The sequence below is a fragment of the Microtus oregoni genome, unplaced genomic scaffold, assembly GCF_018167655.1.
Source record: "Microtus oregoni isolate MIOR12 unplaced genomic scaffold, Mior012 000064F_ref0000363, whole genome shotgun sequence".
Taxonomy (NCBI): Eukaryota; Metazoa; Chordata; class Mammalia; order Rodentia; family Cricetidae; genus Microtus; species Microtus oregoni.
This window is the reverse complement of record NW_024543874.1, coordinates 9,473,076-9,500,620: the sequence shown is the minus strand read 5'-3', so window position 1 is coordinate 9,500,620 and position 27,545 is coordinate 9,473,076. Positions and strand designations below refer to the sequence as shown.

Here is a 27,545-nt window from a genome sequence, read left to right as displayed (position 1 = left end):
GATAAAATCAATGCAAAAGCAGGAGCAACAAACTTGGAAGTATGACACCCATGTTTTGAGGGAACTTTCAGAAACGAGAGTGGGTTTACTAAGAGCCAAACTGGAAAATACTTGCTGCAGTAGTCTGAATGTAATTGGCTCCCATAATCTTGCAGGAAGTGGCACTATTAGTGTCACTTTGTTGGAGGAAGTGTATTACTGTGGGAGCAGACTTTGAGGTTTCCTATGTTTGGAATACCACCCAGTGTGTCAGTAGACTTCCTGTTCCTGGCAGGTCAAGATGTAGCCAGCAGTATGTCCGCCAGCACACTGCCATGCTCCCTGCCATGATGACAATGAACTAAAACTCTGAAACTGTAAGAAAGCCACCCCAATTAAATGTTTCCTTTATAAGAGTTGCCATGGTCATGGTGTCTCTTCACAGCAATTGAAACCCAAACTAAGACACGTGCCTCTGGTTCTTGGTGGAGGGCAGATGTGACCAACCATGACAGAGCAACTGTGAGCCAGAATAAGCATGATGAGAACATGAAATGCCTAACGAATGCTAGAAACCAACAATTCCCTTCTGGGTAGGACTGACACTTGGCTACACATCTAAACGGTACACACATCTTATTTCTCAGAGAGCTAGGCATTTGGCCAATATGATCTCCATGTCTTCATAATTTTATTGCCTCTTCTTCTTATAATAAGGTTCAGAGTTTAGCTGACAACCAGCCCTGCCTGTGATTAGACACAATTCTAAAATGTACTATCTGCTACTTACAGTTTTTAATCTCATTAAGTGCTTTCTAAAACTAAAATAATTGCTATATATTGTTCCCTCATTGTTAATCCACTACAGAAATAACATCAATAAGGTATCTTAAGTGCATTAATTGGCACCAAAATGACTACGGTACTATTTTAAATCTATTTACTGGAATAGCTGGGATCCTTAAAGGTATAAGCTCTCAGTGCAAGTCAAGGAAGGTCAAACAACCCAGGGCAAGTTCTTGGCAAAGAAAGGTCAGAACAATGGCATTTTCTTAAACACATGACTTGAGAGTGCAGACACTATGACTTTTGGCATTATTTGCTTTTATGTAAATTTAGAGTTCGGGTTTAAAGCAACAACTACAGAAGAAACAAATGCACACACACAAATAAACATATACATTTAAGTGACTGACATAACTAGATTTAGAACATTTCCATTTTCTCACAAAGATCCTACAGTTGGGGCTGGAGAGATGGCTCAGCGGTTGAGAGCACTGACTGCTCTTCCAGAGATCATGAGTTCAATTCCCAGCAACCACATGGTGGCTCACAACCATCTGTAATGAGATAAGGTGCCCTCTTCTGGCCTGCAGGTATACATGCAGACAGAACACTGTATACATAATAAACAAATCTTAAAATAAAAGAAAAAAAGATCCTACAGTCATCTCTGACCTCTGTCTCTACCTTAACAGATGGTGTACACAAAACGCCATTTAACAGAACACAGTAGCCTGAATTGGGTTTTTCCTTCTCTCTCCTTTCCTTTCTCTTCCCATTCCACCTGCTAATTTGTTTTTGATACAGAGTCTCACTTTGTAGCCCAGATTTGCCTTGAACACAGTAAATCCTACTAGTGTATGCCACCCCAACCAGCTGGGTTTCTTTTCTTAATTTAAAAGTTACATTTTTCATATCTATTTTTAAATTTTATTTATTATATGGACAGTCTTCTGCCTGCATGTGTGGTTGCATGCCAGAAGAGGGAACCAGATCTCATTACAGAAGGTTGTGAGATACCATGTGGTTGCTGGGAATTGAACTCAGGACCTCTGGAAGAACAGCCAGTGCTGTTAACATCTGAGCCATCTCACCAGCCCCACCCCCCTTGTGTATTGTTTGTTTGTATGTATGTATGCATGCATGCATGCATGCACATCATGTGCATACATTATACATGGATAGCAGAAGGGGTACTCCTGGAACTAGAGTATAGTTGTGAACTACCATGTAGGTACTGGGAAATGAACCCATGTCATCTGAAAGAGCAGCCAGTATTCTTAACCACTAAGCCATCTCTAAAGCCAAACAGCTCCAAGGAATCTGATGCTTCTGGCTTCTGTGAGCACCAGGCAAACATGTGATGCACAGACATACATTGGAAGCAAAACAGACACATAAAATCACACAATTAGATTGAATTAATAGGTCAATTTGGAGATAATTACCATTTTAATAATATTAGTTTTCCAGTCAAAGAAAACAGTTTTTCTGTTTATTTAGCTCTCCTTGAATTTCCTTTTTCCTTTCTTTCCTTTTCTAATTGTTTCATTTTGAGAGTTTCTGACTCAGTAGACCAGGCTGGCCTTGAACTCAATTTAGAGATCTACCTACCCTTGCCGTCTGAGTGTTGGGGTTAAAGGTGTGCCTCTACTGCCCTGCTAGATCTCCTTTAATTTCTTACAACTCTTTGCAGTTTTTATTATATATACCTTATATTTACATTACTGGGTCCATTTGTAGTCTATAATTTTTGATGCAGTCAGTGGAATGATCAATTCTTTTTTTCTCCACACAGGGTTGCTTTCTTTTTTTCTTCTTCTTCTCCTTCCCCCCTTCTTTTTCCTCTTTTTTTAAAAAAATTTTATGCATATGAGTGCTTTGTTTTCTTTTCTTTTTTTTTTAATATTTATTATGTATAGAATATTCTGTGTGTATGCCTGCAGGCCAGAAGAGGGCACCAGACCTCATTATAGATGGTTGTGAGCCACCATGTGGTTGCTGGGAATTGAACTCAGGACCTTTGGAAGAGCAGTCAGTGCTCTTAACCTCTGGGCCATCTCTCCAGCCCCGAGTGCTTTGTTTTCATCCATACCAGAAGAAGAAATCAGATCTCATTACATATGGTTGTGAGAGCCACCATGTGGTTGCCGGGAATTGAATTCAGGACCTCTGGAAGAGCAGTCAGTGCTCTTAATTATTGAGCTATTTTTCCTGTAGAATGGAGGAGTGAGCTGAGTCCTGCTGCCTGGCTAGCTTAACCTCCGAAATAACCACAAAGAAATTGTATTAATTTAATTACTGCCTGGCCCATTATATCTGGCCTCTTCTTGGCCAACTCTCACATCCTGATCTAACCCATTTCCATTAATCTGTGTATCACGACAAGGTTGTGGCTTACCGGCAAAGATTCAGCATCTCTGATCTGGCGACTTCATGGCAGCTCTCTCTCTCTCTCTCTCTGCCTTCCTCTTCCCAGCATTCAGTTCTGTCTACTTCGCCTATCTAAGTCTGCCCTATGAAAAGGCCAAGGCAGTTTCTTTATTCAACCAATGAAAGCAACACACCGTGGTCAGACGGATCTCCTACACCATTCTCCAGTCAAGAGACAGGGTTTCTTGTGTAACAGCCCTGGCTATCCTAGAATTCGCTTTGTAGACCAGGATGGCCTCAGACTCACAGAGATCCACCTACTTTTGCCTCTTGAGTGCTGGGATTAAAGGTGTGCTCTACCACGCCCAGCAGAATGATCAATTCTTGTGTATAGAAGCCCATGTTTTGCTGAGTTGTTTTTGTTTTCAGAAACCCATCTTATTGATTTTATTTTGTTTTTTTGAGACAGGGTTTCTCCGTGTAACAGTCCTGGCTGTCCTGGAACTCGCTTTGTAGACCAGGCTGGCCTCGAACTCACTGAGATCTGCCTGTCTCTGCCTCCTAAATGCTGGGATTACAGGCGTGAGCCACCACCTCCCGGCTCCCATCTGATTTATTAACCCAGAATATAATCTTGCTAATCAGTCTCCTACACACTCTTCAAAGTGGAGGTTGAACCTAGAGTCTTGGGAAACCTGCAAGCAAGCACCTGACCACTGACATAATTGCTTTTTTTTTATTGTTTTCTTGATATTAAGATAGGGTCTTGCTAAGTTGCCCATGTCGGCTCTGAATTCTCCATCTTCTGGCATTCCCAACCATCCATATATTATCAACTTCCCTTTTGAGACAGGGTCCTAGTATGGAGCTCTAGTTAGCCTGAAAGTCTTTATGTGTACTACAGGCTGGCCTCAAACTCAGACAACCACCCTGCCTCTACCCCATACATTCTGGGATTAACGGTATGCACCATCACACGCAACACAATTAAAATAGATTACTTAAAAACTAACCTCCCCACTACCCCTAAAGGCACATGCCTTTAATCCCAGCACACCTTGTTTTTTTATTTTTTATTTATTTATTTATTTTTTAAATATTTACTTATTTATTATGTATACAATATTCTGTCTGTGTGTATGCCTGCAGGCCAGAAGAGGGCACCAGACCCCATTACAGATGGTTGTGAGCCACCATGTGGTTGCTGGGAATTGAACTCAGGACCTTTGGAAGAGCAGGCAGTGCTCTTAACCTCTGAGCCATCTCTCCAGCCCCCACCTTGTTTTTTTAAATGTGAGTACATGGAATGTGAATTCAGATTCTCATGCCTGGGCAGAAAGTGGTCTTACCACTTGCTAATCTCTGAATCTAATTTTCCAATCTTTACTAGTGTTTATCTTTTGATAATGGAATCATTAGTACTGTTGTATTTTTTCATTCAATTAATTATTTCTGTGCTGGAGCTTGAAGCCAGAGGTTCACACATATTAAGCACATTTAACTATAGAGTGCTATGCTAGTTTATCACCCCCTTTTACTGTTGTTACTTTTGAGACAAGGTCTCTCTATATAGCCCTGGCTGTCCGGGGACTTAGTATATAGACTAGGCTGGCCTAGAGCTCACAGAGATCCATCTGCTTATGGATCTTAACTGTTGAGATTAAAGGCATGTACCACCATGACACCTCCTTTAAAAACAAGGATGGAAGCAACCAAATGTCTGTGAGTATAAGTAAAAGAAGGCAGGTTATGAAGAAGAGAATAAACAAGGTACAGAACACTACAAAAATTAGAAAAAGTTCATACTTGTACTTGCTGGTAGCCCTGCAAATGACTGAGAAGAGCTCTTAACAGTAAGGTGGACAGATAGGAATGGAGCAGTGTCCTGTGTCTCACAGTACACAACCCATGTAAGAGATTGTGTTGAGAGCTGACCTATGGGGAAGGTACACCTAAATGTGGTGTCACATACCTGAATAGTTTGTAAAGGATTTTAGGTCCTCCAGACTTACAGGAACTTGTGCACCAGAAATTAATACCTGGGGGGAAAAAGGTTAAATTGTAAACCCAAAGGGAGATTTTTCAGAAAGTGTCTTATTTCCTGAGGCAATGGTCTTTGATAGTAGTAGCTATGGCACCTGAATTTCCTGCTGGTCAAACATTCGGAGCCACTCTAGGCTCACAACGTTGGCCAGGCCCTGGCGGAAAGCTAGGCAGTGTGGTCGAATCTGCTTGTTCAGCCGGTAGTCAGCCACCAGGTGGATGTAGGCAATGCGGTTGGCCCCAGTTACTGGGATATCTTTCCCACCAAATTTTAGTTCAACCACCTGTGAACATAAAGCACAGGGTTCTAGAGGGTTCAACAGGGAAACAAAGTTCCAGAAAACAAGAATCCAACACATAACAGCAGCACAAGCTCACAGGACAGCATGGCAAGAGGCAGCACTTTCTGTCTTTCCTTCCATTAAGCATCCTGTCATCTCTCAGCACTAAGGAATCATGTAGTAATGGAATTATTACACTTCATTTAAAAACAGTAGAGCCATTAAGGGCAAACTTATGAATCAGAGGGTGATTTGAGTCCCAGAGACAAGGTACTCATTCTGGAGAATAAAAAGTCATCATACTCCGTTTTACATTTTCAGAATGTTGTCTCTACTGTAAAATGTTTGATTTAAAGACAGTGGTAAATTATTTTTGAGGGGGAAGGAGTAAGATATATTGAATGCCTTTAATTCCATTACTAGGGAAGGCTGAGGCAGGAAGATTCCTGGTTATACTGAGTTACACAGAGAAAACTGTAAAAACAAAATTCAAAACAAACCAAAATATAAAGAAAAAGACAAACCCTCCCCATCCTAATGCAGTTACACTGTGTTTCTATTTAGAATGAACATGAAGAACAGCTCTGTAATTGTCATGGCAGGATCAGTATGAAAGTAGTGCAGTGAAAATGTAGCTCTCACCTTGCAGTGAGTCCTTGCCTCAGCAGCAGGTGCTATGACTGTGTAAACTTTCACATACAGAAAAGACCACCACAGGTCACCAGAGATGCGGTACCATCAGCTACAAGAGCATGCTCTGAAATGCCTTGTTTATAACAATGTAAAAGAAATACATTTCTGGGGTTAGTGAAGGTTACCTATTCTGTGAATAAAGAACATACAATAATCAAGGGTAGGGCTGCACACTTGTAACCCCGGCACTTGGAAAGCAAAGGCAGACAGCTAATTCTAAGCTATCCTGGGCCACATACTGGCAGTGAGAGGGTGGAGACACACAATAAAAGAGCAAAATCATTTTTGTGTATCCACTTTAACATTCACTGCTAGTGAACTAAGAACGACATGAAATGGGATCAGTGTCTGGGAAAGCAGGAGGCAAGTTCTGACTGTAGGTGCTTATAATGTAGATTGCAGAACTACTGGCAACACCATCTCTCCAGCTTTACTTTTTTTCATGGCTCCATTAACTCTCCAGAATAACAAGAACATACTATGAGCTGAGTAGTGGCTTTTATACCAAGTATACCACTTTTTATAAAGGTATTTCACTGTGAAGTGAAGAACTTTACTTATCCGTATCTGGTACTGGACGGCAGAGTGGTCTAATTGCCATTTTATTAAAGTTATGCAGCTTTAAACTTGAGTGTTAAACTTGACTGATTCCTTCCTGCAGTATCTCACATTTTAGACATTCAATCTTTCTTACTAATTTGCTTTTTCAGTTTGGGACCCATCAAATCTTACAATGGGCTTTCAAGCCATTGTCTCTGGGCTGAGTGAGGACTGTTCATTACCTTAATTCCTCTCCTTGTATTCAGCTGACAGTTCATCTGTTAACCAGGCCTCCTGAGGCTGGCTATTATATTACCATATATAAAAACATTGCTTCCTTTAAATGGATTAAGGAAGGTAATAGATGATGATGTGATTGTATGATGCGAAGACAAAGAAACAATCAAGTTTTCAGTTAAATGGACTTCCAAGACCACCAATTATTTTGCCTAGTAAGATAACAGTGAAATTTCTAGTGACTTAATAAAGAGGCGATACTACCTTTAATTTAAAATCTGCCCTCAGACTAAATCTAAACATATTTTTTTATTTAAAAGTCACCCAAATGCGCCACAATTCTAGGTTTGATAGAAACATTAAGGCACCCTTTGAAGACTGGACAGGTTGTGGGCATAGTTTAGTGGTATAGGAAATGGCCGGCATCATGAGACTCTGGGTTCCACCCCCAGCAGTGCAATGAAAAGGCACCACAAGGAAGCTCTCCTTGTAGGCATTTTCCTCTGGGACTTCTGAGGGTCAACTGTGATACCACCACAGTTGCTCCCACATCAGGGAAGGCCCTGTGACTTATCTAAGGTCATATAGCCAAGAAAATTGAGGACGCCAATCAAGGTTTTATGACTCTATTCCCACTATTCATGATTACTTATGGTGTGGTCACACCCTTGGCGTTTTCCTCCAGTAAACACACATAAATTAGCATCTAAACTTTAAGTTCATTTTTAGACTAAGAAAAGGCAGATTGTTCACACTAAGGAAATACTCTAGGAACAGAACTGCTACTTTACAGAGGAAGAGTAGTGGCACATGGTCCACAGAGGGTTCTCTGCTTCTAAGTACTTCTGCAGAAGTCCCTTAGATTGGTACTTCTGTACTCTTCTCATGAGATCTTTGGTATAGCAATTTCTACACCAGCATTTATCACTTCTTAAATCAGTGGAAAATTCTATGCCACCAGTAGCTGCCTCAGGGATCACCTCACAGTATTAATCAAGTGTGCCAACTAGTTATTTTTTTTTTTAAATCAACTTGACATAGAATAGAGTCATTTGGAAAGCAGTATCCTCAATTGAGACTATAGGCCATCAGACTGGCCTATAGGTATTTTCTTAATTAGTGACTGACGTGAGAGGGTCCAGACCATTGTGGGTGGGGTCATCCCTGGACTTGTGGTCCTGGGTTCTATAAGAAAGCAGGCTGAGCACACTACAAGAAGCCACCCAGTAAGCAGCACTCCTCTATTGCCACTGCATCAGTTCCCGCCTTTGGGTTCTTTCTGAGTTCCTGCTCTGACTTCCCCAGAAGACAGACTATAAACTGAAGGACGAATAAACACTTTCCTCCCCAAGTTGTTTTTGGTCAGTGTTTTACCATAGTAACAGAAACCTTAACTAAGAGATCATGCTGCCAAGATACAGGGCAACAGTAGCATACATACTGGCCGTAAAAGAAAACATCCTTATGATGGTACAAACCTCACCTTCCAGCCAATCTTGCCCCTGCCCTCTGTGCTAGGATTACAGTTTATTCCCTAGATGTGACTGATTGGTGAATTCTGGAACCTTGGCACAGAACACACCCAGGATGTTTCCAGGTTACAACACTTGGCTTTCTACATGGGCAATGGGGTCCTCATAATTGAGCAGCAAGCATTTTATGAACTGAAATTTCTCCCCAACCCCCTAAATTTATTTTTCATTTGATACATTAAAAACAAAAAAAGTATGCATTTATGGGTTCCTATGTAATGTGATGTCATGATGTTTGCTGCATATTAAAGTCAGGTTAAACACATAGCCACAAAGTTTTTTGTTTTGAGACAGGGTTCCTTTGTGGTTTTTGGAACCTCTCCTGGAACTTGTTCTGTAGACCATGCTGGCCTCAAACTCAGATTCGCCTGTCTCAGCCTCCTGAGTGCTGGGATCAAAGGCGTGCACCGCCACTGCCTGGCTCACTTATCATCTTTTCAATGATAAAAGCAACCGAATTCCTTTCTTCTAGATGTTTGAAATACACAGGGACTTTTTCTCTACAGTCACTTTACTATGTGAATACATACTTGTATTTCATGTACTGATTACCTTTGAATAACCAACATCAGAAACAAGTAACAGTGTAAATTAAAAAAAATTGCTAGGTGTGTTAGCACATGCCTTTGATACTTGGGAGGTAGAGGCAGGTGGATCTCTGTGAGACTGGGGCCAGTTTGGTCTACATCGTGAGTTCCAGAACAGTCAAGAGCTACATACTGAGATCATTCCTGTCTCAAAAAACAAACAAACAAGAAAATCAAACTTTGTTACTAACCCAATTACTGAACTCAGAAAAAGATTACCGCTGTACATCAAGGACTAACAATGCTGTCTGGAGGCACAGTGCCTGCCTAGCACATGCCTGGGTTCTAGCTCCAACTTTTCTACCTATAACTTTTAAGTCATGCTTGTTAATACTTCACAGCTTATAATTTGTGCTTCCTTAGCTCACATTTTGTTTGGTGGCTAGTAATGATCCACTTATGAGGATGACGTATGTTTTCTGCTCTTTGTTGAGACAAATTCTGGATATAGACCAATCTAGAATCGGTTAGTCTGTTGCCTTAGTCTCTCAGGTGCTAGAATTACTACATCCATCAGTATGTACAGTTTTGTAAGCATTTTAAGGAGTTTTCTAAGTTTTGGGAACACTTAACACATAATACAAAAGATAGGATAGTATGCTGCTGTGCCAAGGTCGGGCAGAAAACAACTGTTTTTCTTCCTTTTCTTTCCCAGAGCTACACAATGAGTTCGTGTCTGGTCTATAGCATGAGCTCCAGGACAGCCAGGGCTAGTGCTACACAGATAAGCCCTGTCTCAAGAAACTACACAACAAACAAAAAACTAGTTTGGAGGTGGATATGGTAGTTTATGACTTCAATCCAAGCACTAGAGACAGAAACAGGTGAGACCCTGTCTCACCAGACCCTCCCATACAAAAAAAGAAAGAAAGGAAGGAAGGAAGGGAAAAAAAAAAAGTGATTTTGGGTTAGGCACATGTCTTTAATCCTAGCACTTAGGAGACAGAAGTAGGCAGACCTGTGTGTGTTGAAGATCAGTCAGCTTCACCTACATAGTGAAACTCTGTCTCACAAAAATCCACATGAGCTGGGCGGTGGTGGAGCATGCCTTTAATTCCAACACTGCAGAGACAGGTGGATCTCTGAGTTAAAGGCCAGCTTGGTCTTCAAGAGCTAGCTAGTTCCAAGACAAGCTCCAAAGCTACAGAGAAACCCTCCCTCAAAAAACCAACAAACAAAAAAAACCATGCACACAAAGTGCACACACCAAATAACAAAAGCCCAACAAACCAAAAACAACATCAAAACCTAGTCTGACTCTAATATAGGCTTTTTATTTATTTATTTTTCCTTTTTGCAAATAGGATGAAAGCAGCAGGAGTGACCAGGTAGATGTGAGGGAAGGAAGGTTTGGCAGTCACTCCCCAGGATGGAAATGAGAGAAGCTCCAGCTGCAGCACAGCTATGAGGCACTAATTTAGAGAGGGAAGGACTGCCAGGCAGGGCAAGCTATCCCTAAAAAGATGTTGAGAATAGGAGTGAAATGGAAGGCTTGAGCTGCTGTGGCTGCCAAGCCCACCCCAAAAATCTTTTCCAATTAAGAATACTGCCATGGCGACAGAGGTATGAAGAACATCTTCCCACTGAAAGAATGAAATGAGCCCCAGCTCACCTGTGCTTCCCCCAGGTCATTGTTCACAACAGTAAAGTTCAGTCCCAGCTCTTCCACATCCTCCTCGTAGCTCTTGAGGAAAAGCAGGTTCTTATAAACTTCAGGGTCCAATGAGGCCAGATGGTGAATGTCCACATCTGCACTGGTTCCCAGTAGCTTAGACAGGAAAAACCCAGCAAATGGTAGCTCCACCAGCATGTTTTCATACAGAGCCTTCAGACAGACCAGAGGGCAGACAGGGATTACTAACATTCAATATTATCCTCATGCTTCCTATAACCCAAACACAGTTTGATTCAACAGTGAAAGAGTCCTGAGTAGTAGTATACTCTGTCTCCATGATAATGAGACAACCATAAGTGAGGCCAATGCATTTACCATGTGCTAGGCCAGGGCTAAAACCACAGAGTGCTAATACCAAGTGGGACTTCTAAGGTCATTGCCAAGTCCTTTATGCCATAATAGGTAAGCAAATGTTTTCCACAGAGTCAGACATGAGTGCTTTAGGGTTTGTAGTAGTGTTAGGCACCAACAGGAAACTCAAACACACCAGAGTACTGTCTCACAACACTACAGATGGATCCTTCAAGCTCCGGGCAGCTCGGAACACCCATAATCTATGGCTTCAGCTGTACCCCTCTACTTCCTGCCTCTGCACCCGCTGGTCTTCACTGTGTCTTCTTTGTGTCACATCTTTCATTTATCTTTGAAAGACACTGGTCATTGGATTTTGGGACCTCTTCTAATTCAGCATGGTTTCATGTTTTAACTTGACCACATTCACAGACAGGGTGCACTAAAACTTGAACACAGCTCCCTGGAGATTATAGATCTGGACATATCAGCTGCAGCTGCTCACACTCTACTACTATAGTTCAGAAGACTGCTGTTCTTCCAGAGGACCTGAGTTTGCTCCTGTAACTATGGCTCCAGAAGATCTAATGTATTCTTTTGGTCTCTGTGAGCTCTTGAATACATATGGCATATGCTCACACAGATACACACATACACACCCCTTAAAAAGAAAAAAGAGAAGAAATATGTTTTTATAGCAGGTCATTTCTACCTTTAATGTTAACATTTTTTTTTTTGAAATTATTTGCACAGCAGTATAACTGACAGACAAACCTTGCATGACACTTGATAAATTTCTTACTTGGTTATACCTGAGTAACTTAAGGGAACCCCCTCCACAGATCTACCCTTAGTCTGCTCTCTTAACAGTAAGTTTCACCACTCTTATAAGATAGCACACATTAGGTTTTTCCTGAGGTGTGATAGATTCACCTATTTACCTGGTGATGGGTATGCGTGGTGTTGTCACTTCTGAACTCTCGTGAACATTAGGAGCAGAAGAGCACAGAGGTAGCTGGCACAAGGAAGACATTATCCAAAGAGTTCTAAAATGCTAGTACTTTTCTTCTACCAGTGACGTGTAAAGACTCCTGCTGGCTCTCATGCTCCCACCTGTCAGTACTGCCAGCTTTCTAATCTTGGCCCTGGTTGTTGAGGCAATGGATGATCATCTCACTGTGGCTAGAAGCTGACAACTATTGGATTAATTAGTGTTAGTTAGTATGTAGATCTCCAGAGATTTCTTGGCAGAGATGGAAAGTAAAGTTTCCAACATCAGGTCAGAGATTCACGCCACAAGGTAAATATTCCAATGGCCACAGTTGTAAAATGCAATAAAGACTCAAAAATGTGTGGTGAGATTAAAAAAAAAATTTAGAGTTAGTGGCAAGGTAGCTCAGGGGGTGAAAGCTCTTGCTGCCAAGCCTGATCCTCGGGACCACATTGTAGAATGAAAGAACTTTTACCTTTACATCCACTTGTGCACCATGGCAGATGAGCACACACAAAAGCACGTGAAAACCAACCACCCCTATATTACTGGTGTCTTATTCTGACAGGCAAACTTGGAAACTGTAACCAACCTTTGTCTAGTTTTCTAGTAAACAGCTTGGTTGTTGTTCTTAAACACTCTTGTAAACATAGGCATTACATTGAGCAGGCCATGACCAACTCATTTCCCCAAGATCTAACATGCTAAGAAACTGACTTCTAAGGAGCACAGAAATCTGAGTTCCTTCACAAGTGTTTTTTCTACTGGGATATGTCTAACCTAGAGATCAATGTTCATGGCGAGTCTGTGCTCCTTCCCCACCTCCCAGGGCAGTTACATGTCCAGGTAATGTTCAGATAAAAAAATACATCTCCTCCATGGGCAATTTCACTCTACAGTAACCCCTTACCCAGCGCTCCAGGCAAGGGGGCATTACCAGCTACATCATACACTTCATTTGAGACGTGACAGTAAGACAGTAAGAGGTGAATCACTTTTCACTCACTCTCAGTCCCGAGTAGCCACAGTCCTCACTCACTGTTTCATACTGCGTTCTATGATGTCATTAGTGGAAAGCCTAGATACAGTGTATGCAGATCTTGGAGGAGGACCACAATTTGAAAACTCACTTGGGTCAGAGGATTGAAGGACACTAGAAAATAGTTGAGGATCTCTTCCCCAAAGTAAGCATTTTGCATGGCACTGGTGTTTTGCTTCAAAAAGCTACTATCAGACACTCTAAAATGCTCCTTTCCAGGTTACCCAGTAGGAAAACCTTGTCAACCTTAGCTAGGAAAAACAAGATGCATGTCCCTGTGATTTACAGCCAATCTGAAGATGAATCATTTCCCAATCAACTTTTTAAAAGTTGACAACATAGTACAAAATGAGAGAATGAATAATAAAACTGCAACCACTCACATAGTATCCACTGACAATATTAAAAAAGTTGTTCCAAAAGGTCATAGTTCACTGAAGTTAAAAATGGTTAATACACTGTGATAGAGGAAGGTCATTGGCTAATAAAGAAACTGCCTTGGCCCATTTGATAGGTCAGCCTTTAGGTGGGTGGAGTAAACAGAACAGAATGCTGGGAGGAGGAGAAAGTGAGCTAAGACGCCATAGCTCTTGCTCTCTGGGGCAGACGCGGTGAAGGATGGACGTAGGCTAGAATCTTCCTGGTAAGGGCACCTCATGGTGCTACACACATTAATAGAAATGGGCCAAGCAGTGTTTATATGAATACAGTTTGTGTGTTGTTATTTTGGGGCATAAGCTAGCCAGGCGGCCAGGAGCTGGGTGGCAGGAACGCAGCCCGCAGCTCCTTCAACAACACTGGAAGTGGTGGGCTGGATCTCTGACTTCAAGGCCAGCCTGGTCTACAAGAGCTAGTTCCAGGACAGGCTCCAAAGCTACTCAGAAACCTGTCTCGAAAAAACAAAAACCCAAACCAAAAAAGGTGAAAACAAACAAAACAAACCACAACAAAATCTGAGAGTTCAAGGTCAATCTGGCCTATGTAGTGAGATCCGGGACAGCCAGAGCTACATAGTGAGATCCTGTCTCAAACAAACACAAAGCCCCCCCTCCCCCCAAAAAAAGCAAACAAAAAACTCCAACCAACCAACCAACCAACAAAAAACGGTTAATACTATTAACCTGGAGTACTTATAAACACCATTACTTCTAAATGAAAGATGAGTTCAAAGCCAAGGAGAGCATTCTGTATAAAGCCACATGATTGATCCCAGGTGTTGAGAAAAAGCCCTCATTTACACAGTGGACTTTGAAAGTAAGCTGGAGTGTAAATCATTGGATGTTCAATATGGAAGGTCATTGTTTGCCGTTTCTGCATTAGTAACAATAAACCAGAGAAATTCGTTAAATATATCAGGGCTACCTGAATTTTAAGCAGAAATCCCACTGTGACTCATAAAATGTAAATGTATAGGTATAATTTTTTACATAAGGCAGGTTTAAACCTTTAAAGCATTTAATATACAAGCACTAATAAATGATAGCACTGAAAACTATGACTGCATCAGCTAAATGGATTATAAATTAAATTTCCATAATGTATGCAACTGAGATACAGATGTAAGCATAAATCAAGGTATTTTCTAAATACAGGTTAGTTATATAACTCTAAAACTGTCTATTTTTATGCAAAATAACCCACTTAGCATTTTCCAGCCCATTGCACCATACTTGTTCCTAGAAACCTATCAATAACTACCTGTCACAGGAGAAAAAGATAGGTATACAGAAAACCCTGTGTTGTGTTTTCCAGCTATCTGTCCTTTATGAGTGTTTATAGCCAGAAATGGTGCCAAAATGGTTTGAAATGAAAAGGATTAATTATAGTAGAAGCCTTTTAATATAAGTGAGTGCAGTCTCAATGTAATTAATGCAAATTGTGGCTCTATCAGGAGAAGAAATGTGAGCCACAGCACAGGCCACTTCTGTTTGCTGCCAAATAACTTTGGTAATTTACTACATTAAGAATCAATAAAAAAATAATGCTTTTCAAATGCATCTCTATCAATCTTCAGGTAGTTCTAAAGTGAACATTTATAACTTAATCTAAAAACTATAGGAGATGATGTCTTGCTTTAAAGCCATCCTAAATGAGTAAGCAAATAGTAATTTTAATTATTTCCAGTCAGGCTAACCACATAGTTTAAAAAACAAAACAGAGCTCTGAGCTAAGTATGTATACCCAGAGTAGTACACTCTAAACCTGAGCTTTGGAAGTTAAGAACTGGACTGACCCATGAGGATCTGGAGTGTAAGCTCCTACTCTACAGGACACACCAAGTCTTGACTATAGGGCTCAAGTACATCAATAGTATCATCCACTTAAAACACTTATTAGTTGCCAACTACGTCAGGCAACATTTTACAGACAGGGCTACTCCTATGAGTTTGTTTATCAAACCACATGCCCTTTCTTGACCCTTTCAGGTCACCTACAAATGTGTAGGTCATCAAGACTCATTTAAGCTGCAATGGCTGCACAAGCCTTTGATTCCAGCACTCAGGAGACAGAGGCAGGTGGATCTCTGCAGCCAGTCTGGTCTAAAGAGAGAGTTCCAGCACAGCCAAGGCTACAGAAAGAAACCCTGAATAAAAAACAAAACAAAACAAAAAAGAAAAAAACAAAAAAAAAAAACCTCATTTAGAATCTTTGGTTTTCAGTCACAGGCAGTTCCTGTAGCATTTAAGCCAACAAAGTTACCTGTGCTTACAGAGCACATATTCTTCTTGTGATATCTACACTGGGACAGGTCCATGACACCTTGCCAGCACTGTCAGGCCTTCTTTAATACAAGATTTTCACTTCTGGGCTCAGCAGGTAAAAGTGAATGCCACGCAAGCCTGTGAAACTAAGACCCATTTTCAAAACCCAAAGTGGAAAAAATTCTTTCACAGTTGGCCTCTGACCTGCAAAAGTGCATTGTGGCACACGCTCACTTCATACTGCATGTGCATAACAACAATAACAATAATAATATAAAAAAGCAAAAGCTTTTTACTTCAACAGCCTTGTGACAACCTTTGGTGACATCAGTGACCCAGATGGCCATTATCTAACATTCTAGCTACTTAGTTCATGCCACCTTCACTAGTTTGGCATGGCCACCTGGTCTTTAAGTCTATTCTGCTATGTACTGACCCTCACTCAGATCCCCTTTACCCTCTGGGTTTGACAGTCCATGCTAATTTCTGCCTGACTCCCTATCTCACCCTAACTTTAGCCCCTTTTTCTCCTTTTCACTGTCTTTCTCTTCTTTTCCCACTCACAGACTGATTTCCTTCCTGCCTTATTTTTTAATGTGTGTAATTATTTTGACTGAATGTGTGCACCACAGGCGTGCCTAGCGCTCTTAGGGGTCAGAAGGAGTCAGATTTCCTAGAACTGGAGTTACAGACAGTTGTGAGCCAACATGTGTGTGCTGGGAACCAAACATAGATCCTCTGCAAGAACAGTACATGCTCTTAACTGTTGAACCATCTCTCCAGTCTGATTTCCTTTCTGAATAGTCCGGACTTTAAGATGGGATCCCGTAATCATTGTCTGTGTTTTTAATTTGTTTGCACCCAGTTCATCATTTTGTTTTCTTTAGTTTCTTGATATAGGGTCTCAAATAGCTCAGGCTGCCTTGAACTCTACCTCTCAAGTGCTTGGGTTATAGGTGATGCCACATCTGGTCCAGCTCAGCCGATTTTGCCTCCTTCTAGTTAGTGGTCACTTTGGCACACTCTAACTCAGACCTCAGTCAATTGACAACCCATGTTTCTCTAGAGAGTTACTCTCAGGGTCAGCCCAGCAAATGCTATGAGACTGGCAAAATACAGCTTACAGGCTTGGCAGCTAGCTAGCCCAAGAGACACATAGATTTCTATCAAGTCCCAGGTAAAGCTGTTATACCTGGGTCACCCTTGGAGAGTATCAGCCTCCTTCACACACAGGCTCTATTCATTCATCTTAGTACCCTTTGAAGCATACCACCTATGACTTCACTGAGGTCTTTCTGCTTGTACATGTGAACACACTCTGAGAGAAGTACCGAGAATCATTAGCACTCTCGCTGCCCTTCTGTCTTTTTCTAGTCATGCTCCCAAATACCCCTTAGCTCTACCTGAACCAAATACATCCCAATGGGATCCTGCAGGTCTGTGCTTCAGGCTGAGAGTTAAAGCAGCAGTTTGTTTGTCTACTGCTAAGGAAAATGTCCTTCATTTCACTGCTTGTCAGTTCAAATGGCCATATAGTAGTTCCCAGATGACAGTCACAGGTACAGAACACAGAATGTACCTTAGCTGCAGTGATGCTACTGTCCTTGACCATCTGCTGAGGCTTTGCTTCCACTCCAAAGTGATGTCCACACTGATAAATAATAAGGTGACCTCTCTGGTTCTAATGTTATTTGGCCCATCAGTAACACTGCATAGCAATTATCCTTCTTTTCCCTTGAGACAGTCTTTATTATGCTTCTGAGACATTGCATTCTCCTTGTTTTTTCTTTCCTTTGTAGAATTCTGCTGCTCCATGGAACCTGGCTCCCAAGTTCCACCTTCTGTGTGCCCCCCCTCCAGCTTGTACCTCTCTGGTTTTTTTTGTTTTTTGTTTTTTTTTTTTTTTTTTTTGAGACAGGGCTTCTCTGTTTAACAGTCCTAGAACTAGTTCCATAGACCAGGCTGGCCTCAAACTCACAGAGATCTGCCTGCCTCTACCTCTCAAGTGCTGGGATTAAAGGTGTGTGCCACCTCCTGGCCAGACCTCGTTCTTGAATACAGTGTCTGTTTAAGGTCCCTAGGTATGTCTCAGGTATCTAAACCAAATAACTGGTCATCCTTACCCAACGTTCCCTAGCTTAGCCAATACCACTTCCATCCTTCTGTTCTCAGAACAAACTAGGCAGCCTCCTTTCCATCCTGATGTGGGATGTCCCTCTGTATGCTGTGAATTCCAATGGTTAATAAAGAATCTGTCTTGGGTCTGGCAGGGCAGAATAGAGGTAGGTGGAGAAAACTAAACTAAATGCTGGGAAAAGTAGGCGGAGTCAAGGAGAAGCCATGTAGCTGCCAGAGACAGATGCTGGGCAGAACCTTGCTGGTAAGCCACAGCCATGTGGGTTAAATTAAGATGTAAGAGCTAGCCAATAAGAAGCTAGAGCTAATAGGCCAAGCAATGACTTAATCAATACAGTTTCTGTGTGGTTATTTCAAGTCTGGACAGCCTCCTGCAACACTATCCTCTTCCTTTTACCTTGATTCAGCAACAATGCCCTTGTACATAACTCCTTTTCAGCTCTACACTACCAGGGCTAAGATTCCACTGTCACCAATCTATGGAGCCTTCCTATTTGAGCGCTTGCTCTACCTACTTAAAACATCCAAGTTAGCCGGGTGGTGGTGGCACATGTCTTTAATTCCAGCACTCGGGAGGCAGAGACAGGCGGATCTTTGCGAGTTCGAAGACAACCTGGTCTACAAGAGCTAGTTCCAGGAGGGGCTCTAAAGCTACACAGAAACCCTGTTTCAAAAAACAAACAACAACAACAAAACAAACAAACAAACAAAAAATCAAAGACACTTCAGGTCATGCAATCAAGATCAGGAGTTCCTTACCTGGTCTCATGCACCTCAGAGATTGGGCTCATCTACTTATCACTGCCTTTCCAATATGACCTTCTTTAAGAACAAAACACACACACATCTAGTCATGGTCACTAAGTTGCTGTTTTTCAGACAGGGTCTCTTTCACTATTTAGTTCTGGCTGTTCTGGAACTTGCTTATGTAGACCAGATTAGCCTTAAAGTCACAGAGATCCTCCTGCCTCTGCTCCCCGCCCCCCCAATTCTGGGGTTAAATGTGTGCACAACCATATTTGGCATGGTCACTAAATGAGTATTTGTGTAAAAGGCTCTGTCTCAGTTTTAGGAAGCCTGTGCTACTGTCAAGACCACAAGTCTAAGGAAGACAAGAGCCTTTGGTCTGATGGCAAGGGGTAAGGCAGGGGACACCATGTACTAATAAGCTTAGGGCTGAAAGATGACTGCAGAGGAGAGGAGCTGTGTCATGTGAAGGATGAGGCAAGCAAGGGTCCTAATGTTCACCTCAAACTTCACAGATTTAAACCCAGAGAGCATTTTCTAAAGGGACACTAATGACATATAAGAATAAGTTCTTTTAGCTTCCAGAAAGGTCAAGATCATCTGCTAACTGTCAATATCACACTTTATGATACATTAACTGCATACTTACTCTACCAAAATACACAATTATAAAGCATGCTGAAGTTATACAATCTGCTAATTAAAATTTTCAAATATATGACCACAGTATTACCAAATAATCTGATTTATAGGCATTCTGTTCCAATTAAATCAATATTCTGAATCAAGGGGAAAAATTTCAAGTAGAATTCAAATACGATAAAGGATTTGTTCCAATAAATATTCTGAACTTAATTGGCTTAAATGGACTAAGGTGCTTCTGTCTGTAAAAAAGTAGAACATGACATGACCACATCCAGGCTGTTTACTTATCCCTGTCTAGGGTCTGATTTACAGGCAACAAAGTGCAGCCGCGACCCAGAGCCCAGGCAGGAACCATCTGCTAATGGAACTTTTAACTGAGAAGTGACCAGTGACGGGAGGTAATTCTTCCTGTGCAAAGCTGCTCTGAAGACCTTTGTGCACTTTATCACAGTAAACAATCACTAACATATGCATTAAGAAAATTTAAATATATTATGACCCAATAAATACCATAATCAATCAATAGCTAGTTTTCTTCTCTTGCAGATTTAGTGTTCAGGTGCTCACTATTAGTGCTGTATGGGTGCATTCATTTGGATGCAGACATGCTGATGCAAAGTTAACCACTTACAATCAGATGGTAAACAGGTATTTTGGAAATCCCTTAGGAATTCTCACGCAGAAAACTCTGTGGAACTAAATCAACCACTATTCTCAAGGAGCTAGTTTAAAAAAAATAATTTAATTAATTCACTTCTATTTTTATTCTGCAGTCTTAGGGTTTAAACAATGTGTACACATACTCAAACACTGAGTTATGTGCCCAGTCCTTGTTTTCTGAGACAAGATCTTGTTAAGGTTGGCTCTGAACTCACAATCTTCTTGCCTTAGCCTCCTAGGTGCTGAAATTAAAGTATGTGCCATTACCCTCTGATAAATATTTATACTAAGATAAATGAGGTTCGGTGTGAACATTTCTACACATGTCTGTGGTGGTATCTTGTTTGTGATCTAGCAAATAAAGATCAGAGTTCAGAGCTAAGCCACTAGTTAGCCATAGAGGGCTGGCAGTGGTAGCATATACCCTTAATTCCAGCACGTGGGAGGCAGAAGCAGATGGATCAATGTGAGTTTAAGCCCACCCTGGGCTACATGAGTTTGATCCAGTCTAAGAGAAAACAAGAGCAGTGGTGGCTCACACCTTTAATTCAGCTCTAGGAAGGTGAAGACAGGAAGTGATATGGCTGGGTGGAGAGAGGAATATAAGGCGGGGATAAGGATGGAATGATGGAATGGGGGGGAGGAATGAAGGAAGGAAGGACAGATAGACAGAGACCGACAGGAGTCTGGTCTCTTTCTGATTTGGAGATTTCAGCTCTAGTGGCTGGCTACTCTGTTTCTCTGATCTTTCAGCTTTCACTTCCTAATATTTGACTCCTGGTTTTTATTTTTAAGACCAATTAGAATTTGTACTACATATGTACTACACACGTACACAAGCCCACAGTGCTCACTGATCAAATCCAGCCTACCTTATCTACCCCCTTTTCTCCCCAACTTCTATAAATCATCATTCTATTTTCAGGACAGCTTAATTTTAGCTTTCACATACCAGGTTGTACATGTGGTACTTGTCTTTCTGTGTCTGAACTACTTCACTTAAATCCCCCCTCCCTCCCTTTTTTAATGAGACAGGGTTTCTTTGTGTAGCCCTGGCTGTCCTGGAACTAGCTCTATAAACTAAGCTGGCCTTGAACTCACAGAGATCCAAGAGCCTCTGCCTCCCAAATATTGGGATTAAAAGTTTTCCATTTATTTTGCTGCAAATACCAAGGCTTCATTTTTTACAACTGAATATTATTCCATCATGTACATATACTATAATTTCTTTATATCTTCCACTGTTGAGCACCTAAGTAAATTTCACATCTTAGCTATTATGATCAGTAACAGTGAATATGGAACAACAAGGACTTGATACGCTGACTTCATTTTCTCTGGAAATATGTCAGACCTTATAAGATTCAGTTTCCAGATCTGAGGGCTCTACTTGTTCTTTGAGGAACTATGCTAGAGTCTATATATACATCCTCACTAACTGTGCATCAAGATTCTTCCTTTTCTCTTTTTCTTTCAAGACAGGGTTTCTCTGTATGGTTTTGGTGTCTGTCCTGGAACTAGCTTTTGTAGACCAGGATGGCCTCAAATTCACAGAGAACTGCCTGCCTGTCTCTGGCTCCTGAGTGCCGGGATTAAAGGCATGCACCACCACCAGCCGAAGGATCAAAATTCTTTTTCCCCTTCTCTCATTAGCATTTCACCTACCCAAAGCTCAGGCTAGTATGAAACTTAAAGTAATTATCCTGTGTTCCAAATAATGGGATTATAGTCACGAGCCACCATGCCTGCCTATGTCTTTTAATAGTAGTTATTCTAACTGGGGAAAAGTGGAATCTCATTTTTTTTTTTAAATTGTCTGAAAGCTAAAGATACTGGAATTTTATACACATACCCTTTATTACACTTATTTATTTAGGGAGGAGGCACACATCATAGAGTATATATGAAAGGTGGTTTTCTTCTTTTACCATGTTGAATACAGAGATCAAACTCAGGTCATCAGGTTTGGTAATAAGAGTCATTAGTGTAGGTATGATGCGTGTACACTACAATGTTACTTTATACTACCAAATACGCTACATCTTCCTTCTATACTTTAAAACCCCTAACTCAGGCTGGGTGTGGTGGTTAATGCCTTTAATTTCAGCACCCAAGAGGTAGAAGCAGATGGATCTCTTTGAGTTTGAAGCCAAGTCTGGTCTACATACTGAGCTCCAGGACACCAGGGCTATGTTGTGAGACCTGTTTGCAAAAAAGGTAAAAGACCTGGGGGCATAACTTAAACTGAAAGTGGGCCAGAAGAGAGGGCAGATGAACCACCTCCTTCCTCAGCTGCCCTGCTACAACTGGCTGGGTACTTTGTATCTATCTTTTGTCCTCAAGCTACAAGGATTCAAAATGGGTTTGAGTTAGAGGTAGTATAAAATCTTCCCTGTATCATACTAATACGAACTGGGTAGTTAAGAGCCAGAAGGCAGAGATGGCTCAGTAATAAAGAGCAGTATACCGTTTTTCCAGAGGACCTGAGTTCAGTTCACAGTCCCCATGTCAATCAGCTCTCAATCACCTGTAACTCCAGCTTCAGATGGATCCAATGCCTCTGGCCTCTGAGGGCACCTGCACTCACATACACACATTCACAGACCTCTACATAATTAAAAATAAAAATAAATCTTGATAAAAATATTGAGCCTGATAGCAGACACATATCTGCTATTGGACATATCTCAAATGCACTATGCTTCCCACTCCAAAACTGCATGTCCCTTGGGATCAAACTAAAGCTCAAATACACACTCATTTAAGACACAATGGGTATGAATTTCAGCTCCTGATTTGACTGGAACAGTCTACTAGACACATGTATCCATAATTAGCAGTAACCAACATTTTTACTTAAAATTCAAGTAAGCAAAAAATAAACATATTCTAGAAATATATGCTTGTAAGGAAGAGTTCTACATTTAAAAACACTAGAAACCAAGAAATATAGCAACTACATTTTGTTGGTTACTTACAGGGAGCAATTACAATGCTGATCTCCCAGTGTCGAGTCTTGTATCTGACTTAAATTAGAGGGAACACTGCACATTTCACCATTAAACCGTAAGTTTGCATTCAGTTCCATACTCCCCTTTTATTTAACAGGTCTAAACTACATTAAACAAATTTAAAATAGGTCCTGTGGGGCTACAGTGATGGCTAAATAGGTAAAGTGCTTGCCACTGTAAACAGGAGGAGTTTCATTCCTAGCACACACAGTAACAAAACAAAACCACAGTCAGCATGCATCTGTATTTCCAGTGCTGGGGAGATGGGGAAAGGTGAGGCTTGAGGGTCAGTTAAGTGAATGAACAAGCACTAGGTTCAGTGAGAGACCCTAATTCAAAGAATAAGGAAGATAGGGAGCAACTGAGGAAGACACCAGTGTCAAACTATGGCCACGCACACACACGGAAATCAAATGAAAATAAATATATAGGTAGCTATTATAAAACCTCTATTTGCAAAGTTTTATAGTACTTTCCGTTTTCATACTATACTATTTTTTTTAAAGTCTAACTACTGCCCATGCAATATATGACGATGAACTGTAGTTGCTATATAAATAAGTATTAGCTAGGGATCACTAAAATGACTTTTAACAGTTTTGAATAATAATAATCAGTGAAATTTAGACAACAACAAAAACAGTGGAATGACAGACGTCTTTGTTTTGAGTCTCTCTCTTTTTTTTTTTTTTTGGTTTTTCGAGACAGGGTTTCTCTGTGGCTTTGGAGCCTGTCCTGGAACTAGCTCTGTAGACCAGGCTGGTCTCGAACTCACAGAGATCCGCCTGCCTCTGCCTCCCGAGTGCTGGGATTAAAGGCGTGCGCCACCATCGCCCGGCCCTTGAGTCTTATTTTTATATAAAGATTACCTTTCCAAGCATTCTGCCAAGGAAATAGTAATGCCTTGCAAAAGAATCTCCCACAAGCATCTGAGCAGCTGGGTTGGGGTATAGAAGCCCTTCATTAGTAGTTTTAAAGAACCCCTGGTTGGGGTTAAATCCGGATTTCAGTAGTTCATTTAAAAACTCTCTGAAAATACCACCACCATCGATACCAGCTTCATCCAGGCCATGGGCATTAAGCAAGTGCACACGAATTCGTTTTTTCAAATCCGGTTCTGTAAAAAAAGAAAAAAAAAAGGCAATAAAATAAACAGTATTACAGGAAGCATTATGTAAAGGCATTGAGATTATCAATCAGGGACATTTAACACTTATGGTTCAATAAAGCAGTAATACTAAAGAGACAATGACATCAAAGTTGCTTAAAATGAAAATAAACAAAATAAACATAACCTAGAAATAGCAATTTTTATGTAGAAGGTCCCATTAAAAACATTAGCAGCCAATAAAACTGATGGGAACTTGGGGCTGGAGAAATGGCTCAGTGGTTAAGAGCACTGGATGCTCTTCCAGAGGTCCTGAGTTCTATTCCCAGTACCTACATGGTAGCTCACAACCATCTATAATGAGATCTGGCACCCTCTTCTGGCCTGCAGGGAAACATGCAGGCAGAACATTATATTCATAATAAATGAACAAATTTTAAAATAAAACAAAACAACTTATAAGAGCCAGTTCCAGGACAGGCTCCAAAGCTACAGAGGAACTCTGTCTTGAAAAACCAAAAACCAAACCAAAACAACAACAACAACAAAAAAAAAAAACTGATGGGAACTTTCCCAGGGCTTACATGGAAAGCCTTTTTCCACAGATATATCACACAGGAGATAGCTGGTTAGTGAACCAGTGGGAGAAAGATTCTAAGTAAGAACAACCCACTATCTCTGAAGATGGAAGTTAGGCAATTGAACTAGGTTGGGCAGGGGAAAAAGACTTTTTATAAAGAGAGAGGTTTGGGACAACTAGAGTAATGGATAATAATGAGTAGTCCTAACCCGTTGTCACTGAAATGATCCACAAAGTAATTCCAACCAAAGACAAGCCTGACTACAAGCTAAAGATACTGTCTTCTTCATTTGAAACGACCCAGACCGGTTTTCTAGAGTTACACATTTCTATATATGAAGACTCACAGCGAGCTAGAAACACATCTGAAGAAGGAAGCAAACTACTGACAGATATCCTTTGTACTAACTACCCTGTTTCATCAATCTGTGGTGGAAATATATACACAGCTTTTTATTTTCTACACCAATATCCTGACTCCTAGACATGCAAGTGAAAAAACTAAAGACACTTTTACTCCATGCTTTTAGTCTGAGTTGAGCCTTTCACTGTCCCCCTTGCTGGAACTCAGTCACCACAAGGGCATAGTATATACCAGGCAATTGGGTGAAACCCAAGTATGCTTATGACTCTGACAGCTGAAACATGCACTTCATCAAGTTTAAGGCAACAGTGGCCTGAGAAATTGTTTAAGGAGTGAACTGGCTTGTGACAGAGGAAACTGTAAGTTTTGCTAAGGATGTTTCTGTCATACAAAAGGATTTAATACTCTGAAATGACAAGTGCTTCCTTTTCTTTCAAAAGAACTAAATTTCATATTACTGCTTCTATGTTGAAAGGCTTTTTTTTTAAATTAAAAAATATCTGTTCGTGGGTATGCTGATACATGTCTTTAATTCAAGAACTCAGGAGGTGGAGGTAGGATGATCTCAGTGAGTTGAAGGACGGCCTGATCTACATAAAGTTTCAAGATAGCCAGGGCTACATAAAGAGACCTTGTTTCAAAAATCAAAAAACAAATAAAAATTATTTGTTAAGTTTCAGGAAACCTTTCTCCAGATCAAAATGTCTAAACAAGCTGGGAAGTGGTGGCACATGCTTTTAATCCCAGCACTCAGGAGGCAGAGGCAGGTGGATCTCTGTGATTTGGAGGCCAGTCTGCTCTACATAGTAAATTCTAGGACAACCAGGGCTATGTAGAGAGATCTGGTCTAAGGAGGAAAAAAAAATTAAAAGCATACTGATCTTTTTAATGCCATTTATTAACATCAACTATAAATCAAACTTTACTCCCGAAATAACCACACAGAAACTGTATTAAATTTAATACAGTTAAATTAATATTAATTAATTTAAATTTAATACAGTTTCACATTTGTGTGTTTGTGTACATCCACTCCTATGCAGCCCTGGCCCTTTTGCTAGGGTTAAAGGCATGTATCATCATACCCAGAACCAGGCTTAACAGAATTGTTTATTTTATTTATATATTTTTGAGAGAGGGTCTCACTATATACTCCTGACTGTCCTGGAAATCAATGTGCACCTCAAACTCAGAGAGATCCACCTTCCTATATCTCCCGGGTACTAGGATTAAATACCTAGCAACAATTATTATTTTCTACACCAACTCCCTATTTCTCCCCTAACAAATATAGGAACACACAGAGCACTATATGTATATATACCATTTTCTGGAGAAAGTTTGTCATAAGCATCTTCATAAATATAATTTCTTCTTATTGTGACATTGATCCCATCCAGAAATGGACCATCTCCTTGAACTTCTTGCTTATCTGCATAAATCAACCTTTGAAAAATCTAACAAAAAGGTAAAGTTGTTAAGGTTATTAGAAACAACAGACTTGCTGTTAAAAGAATTAACAACCTAAAATCAAGACTGTTAAATGTTTTAACTTTATATCTCTATAATTTCTGACATCAGGTTTTTTATACAAGGTAGCAAACATTTTTTTCAAGAAATGAATATTTAAGTATTTCTAAAGCTGTTTCCCCTGCATTTACAGTGTTTTGAAAGATCCATGTCATAGTATGTGTTCATTTATTAAGTACTTTCTTAACAATTTAGGCAGGTAGGGGTACTGAGATGACCCAGTGGGTAAAGCACTTTCTGTCAAGAGTTATGACCTGAGTTTGATCAGGGACCTAAATGATAGGAGGTAACAGATTCCTAAAAGTTGGTCTTCAGCCTCCGGACGAACTCTATCGAATACACACACACACATACACACTGTTTAAAATATTATTTAAGAGGGAAATAAAGCTCTTAAAGCAGTAAGCTAATCTTAGAATATTTTCTCCAAGAATAAAATTCAAATGTCTATGATGGTGAAATACCAGTAGAGGGAGCTCAAGAGTTTGGTACTATGTTATGCCAGCATTTTTATGAACCTAGAGCAGTGGCTCTCAACCTGTGTACTCATGATCCCTTCCGCAAACCTGTCTTCAAAAAAATATTTACATCACGATTCATAACAGTAGCAGGTTATTACAGTTATAAGTAGCAATTAAATAATTTTAAGGTTGGTGGTCACAACACGAGGAACTGTATTAAAGGGTCACAGTACTAAGAAGGCTGAGAACCACTGACCCAGAGCCTCCTGGTTGGTCAGTCCATTTTTGTTTACCCCAGACAAAGAATGTAGGCCTGAAAAATATCAAGGCCCGTACCTGAGAGAAGGACCTAGCAATTTCTAGAAGATTTCTAATATAAAAAAAAGTCCATGCCGGAAGGTGGTGGCGCATGCCTTTAATCCCAGCCTTGGGAGGCAGAGGCAGGTGAATCTCTGTGAGTTCGAGGCCAACCTGGTCTACAAGAGCTAGTTCCAGGACAGCTAGAGCTTTTACACAATGATACTCTGTCTCGAAAAACCAGAAGGGGCGGGGGGAGA

The 27,545-nt window shown here is 40.7% G+C and overlaps 1 protein-coding gene across 1 annotated transcript in view; it reads right to left on the bottom strand.

Annotated features, from left to right (window-relative positions):
• The window catches only part of Ube3c (ubiquitin protein ligase E3C), a 104,926-nt gene that overhangs the window by 12,841 nt on the left and 64,540 nt on the right, over positions 1-27,545 (bottom strand). Inside the window, exons 17-21 of the mRNA XM_041640591.1 lie at positions 26,322-26,454; positions 23,815-24,062; positions 10,661-10,873; positions 5,274-5,462; positions 5,108-5,174 (exon numbers count right to left, since the gene is read on the bottom strand). Of these exons, the coding sequence (XP_041496525.1) occupies positions 5,108-5,174; positions 5,274-5,462; positions 10,661-10,873; positions 23,815-24,062; positions 26,322-26,454 (850 nt within the window). The remainder of the gene's footprint in view (positions 1-5,107; positions 5,175-5,273; positions 5,463-10,660; positions 10,874-23,814; positions 24,063-26,321; positions 26,455-27,545) is intronic.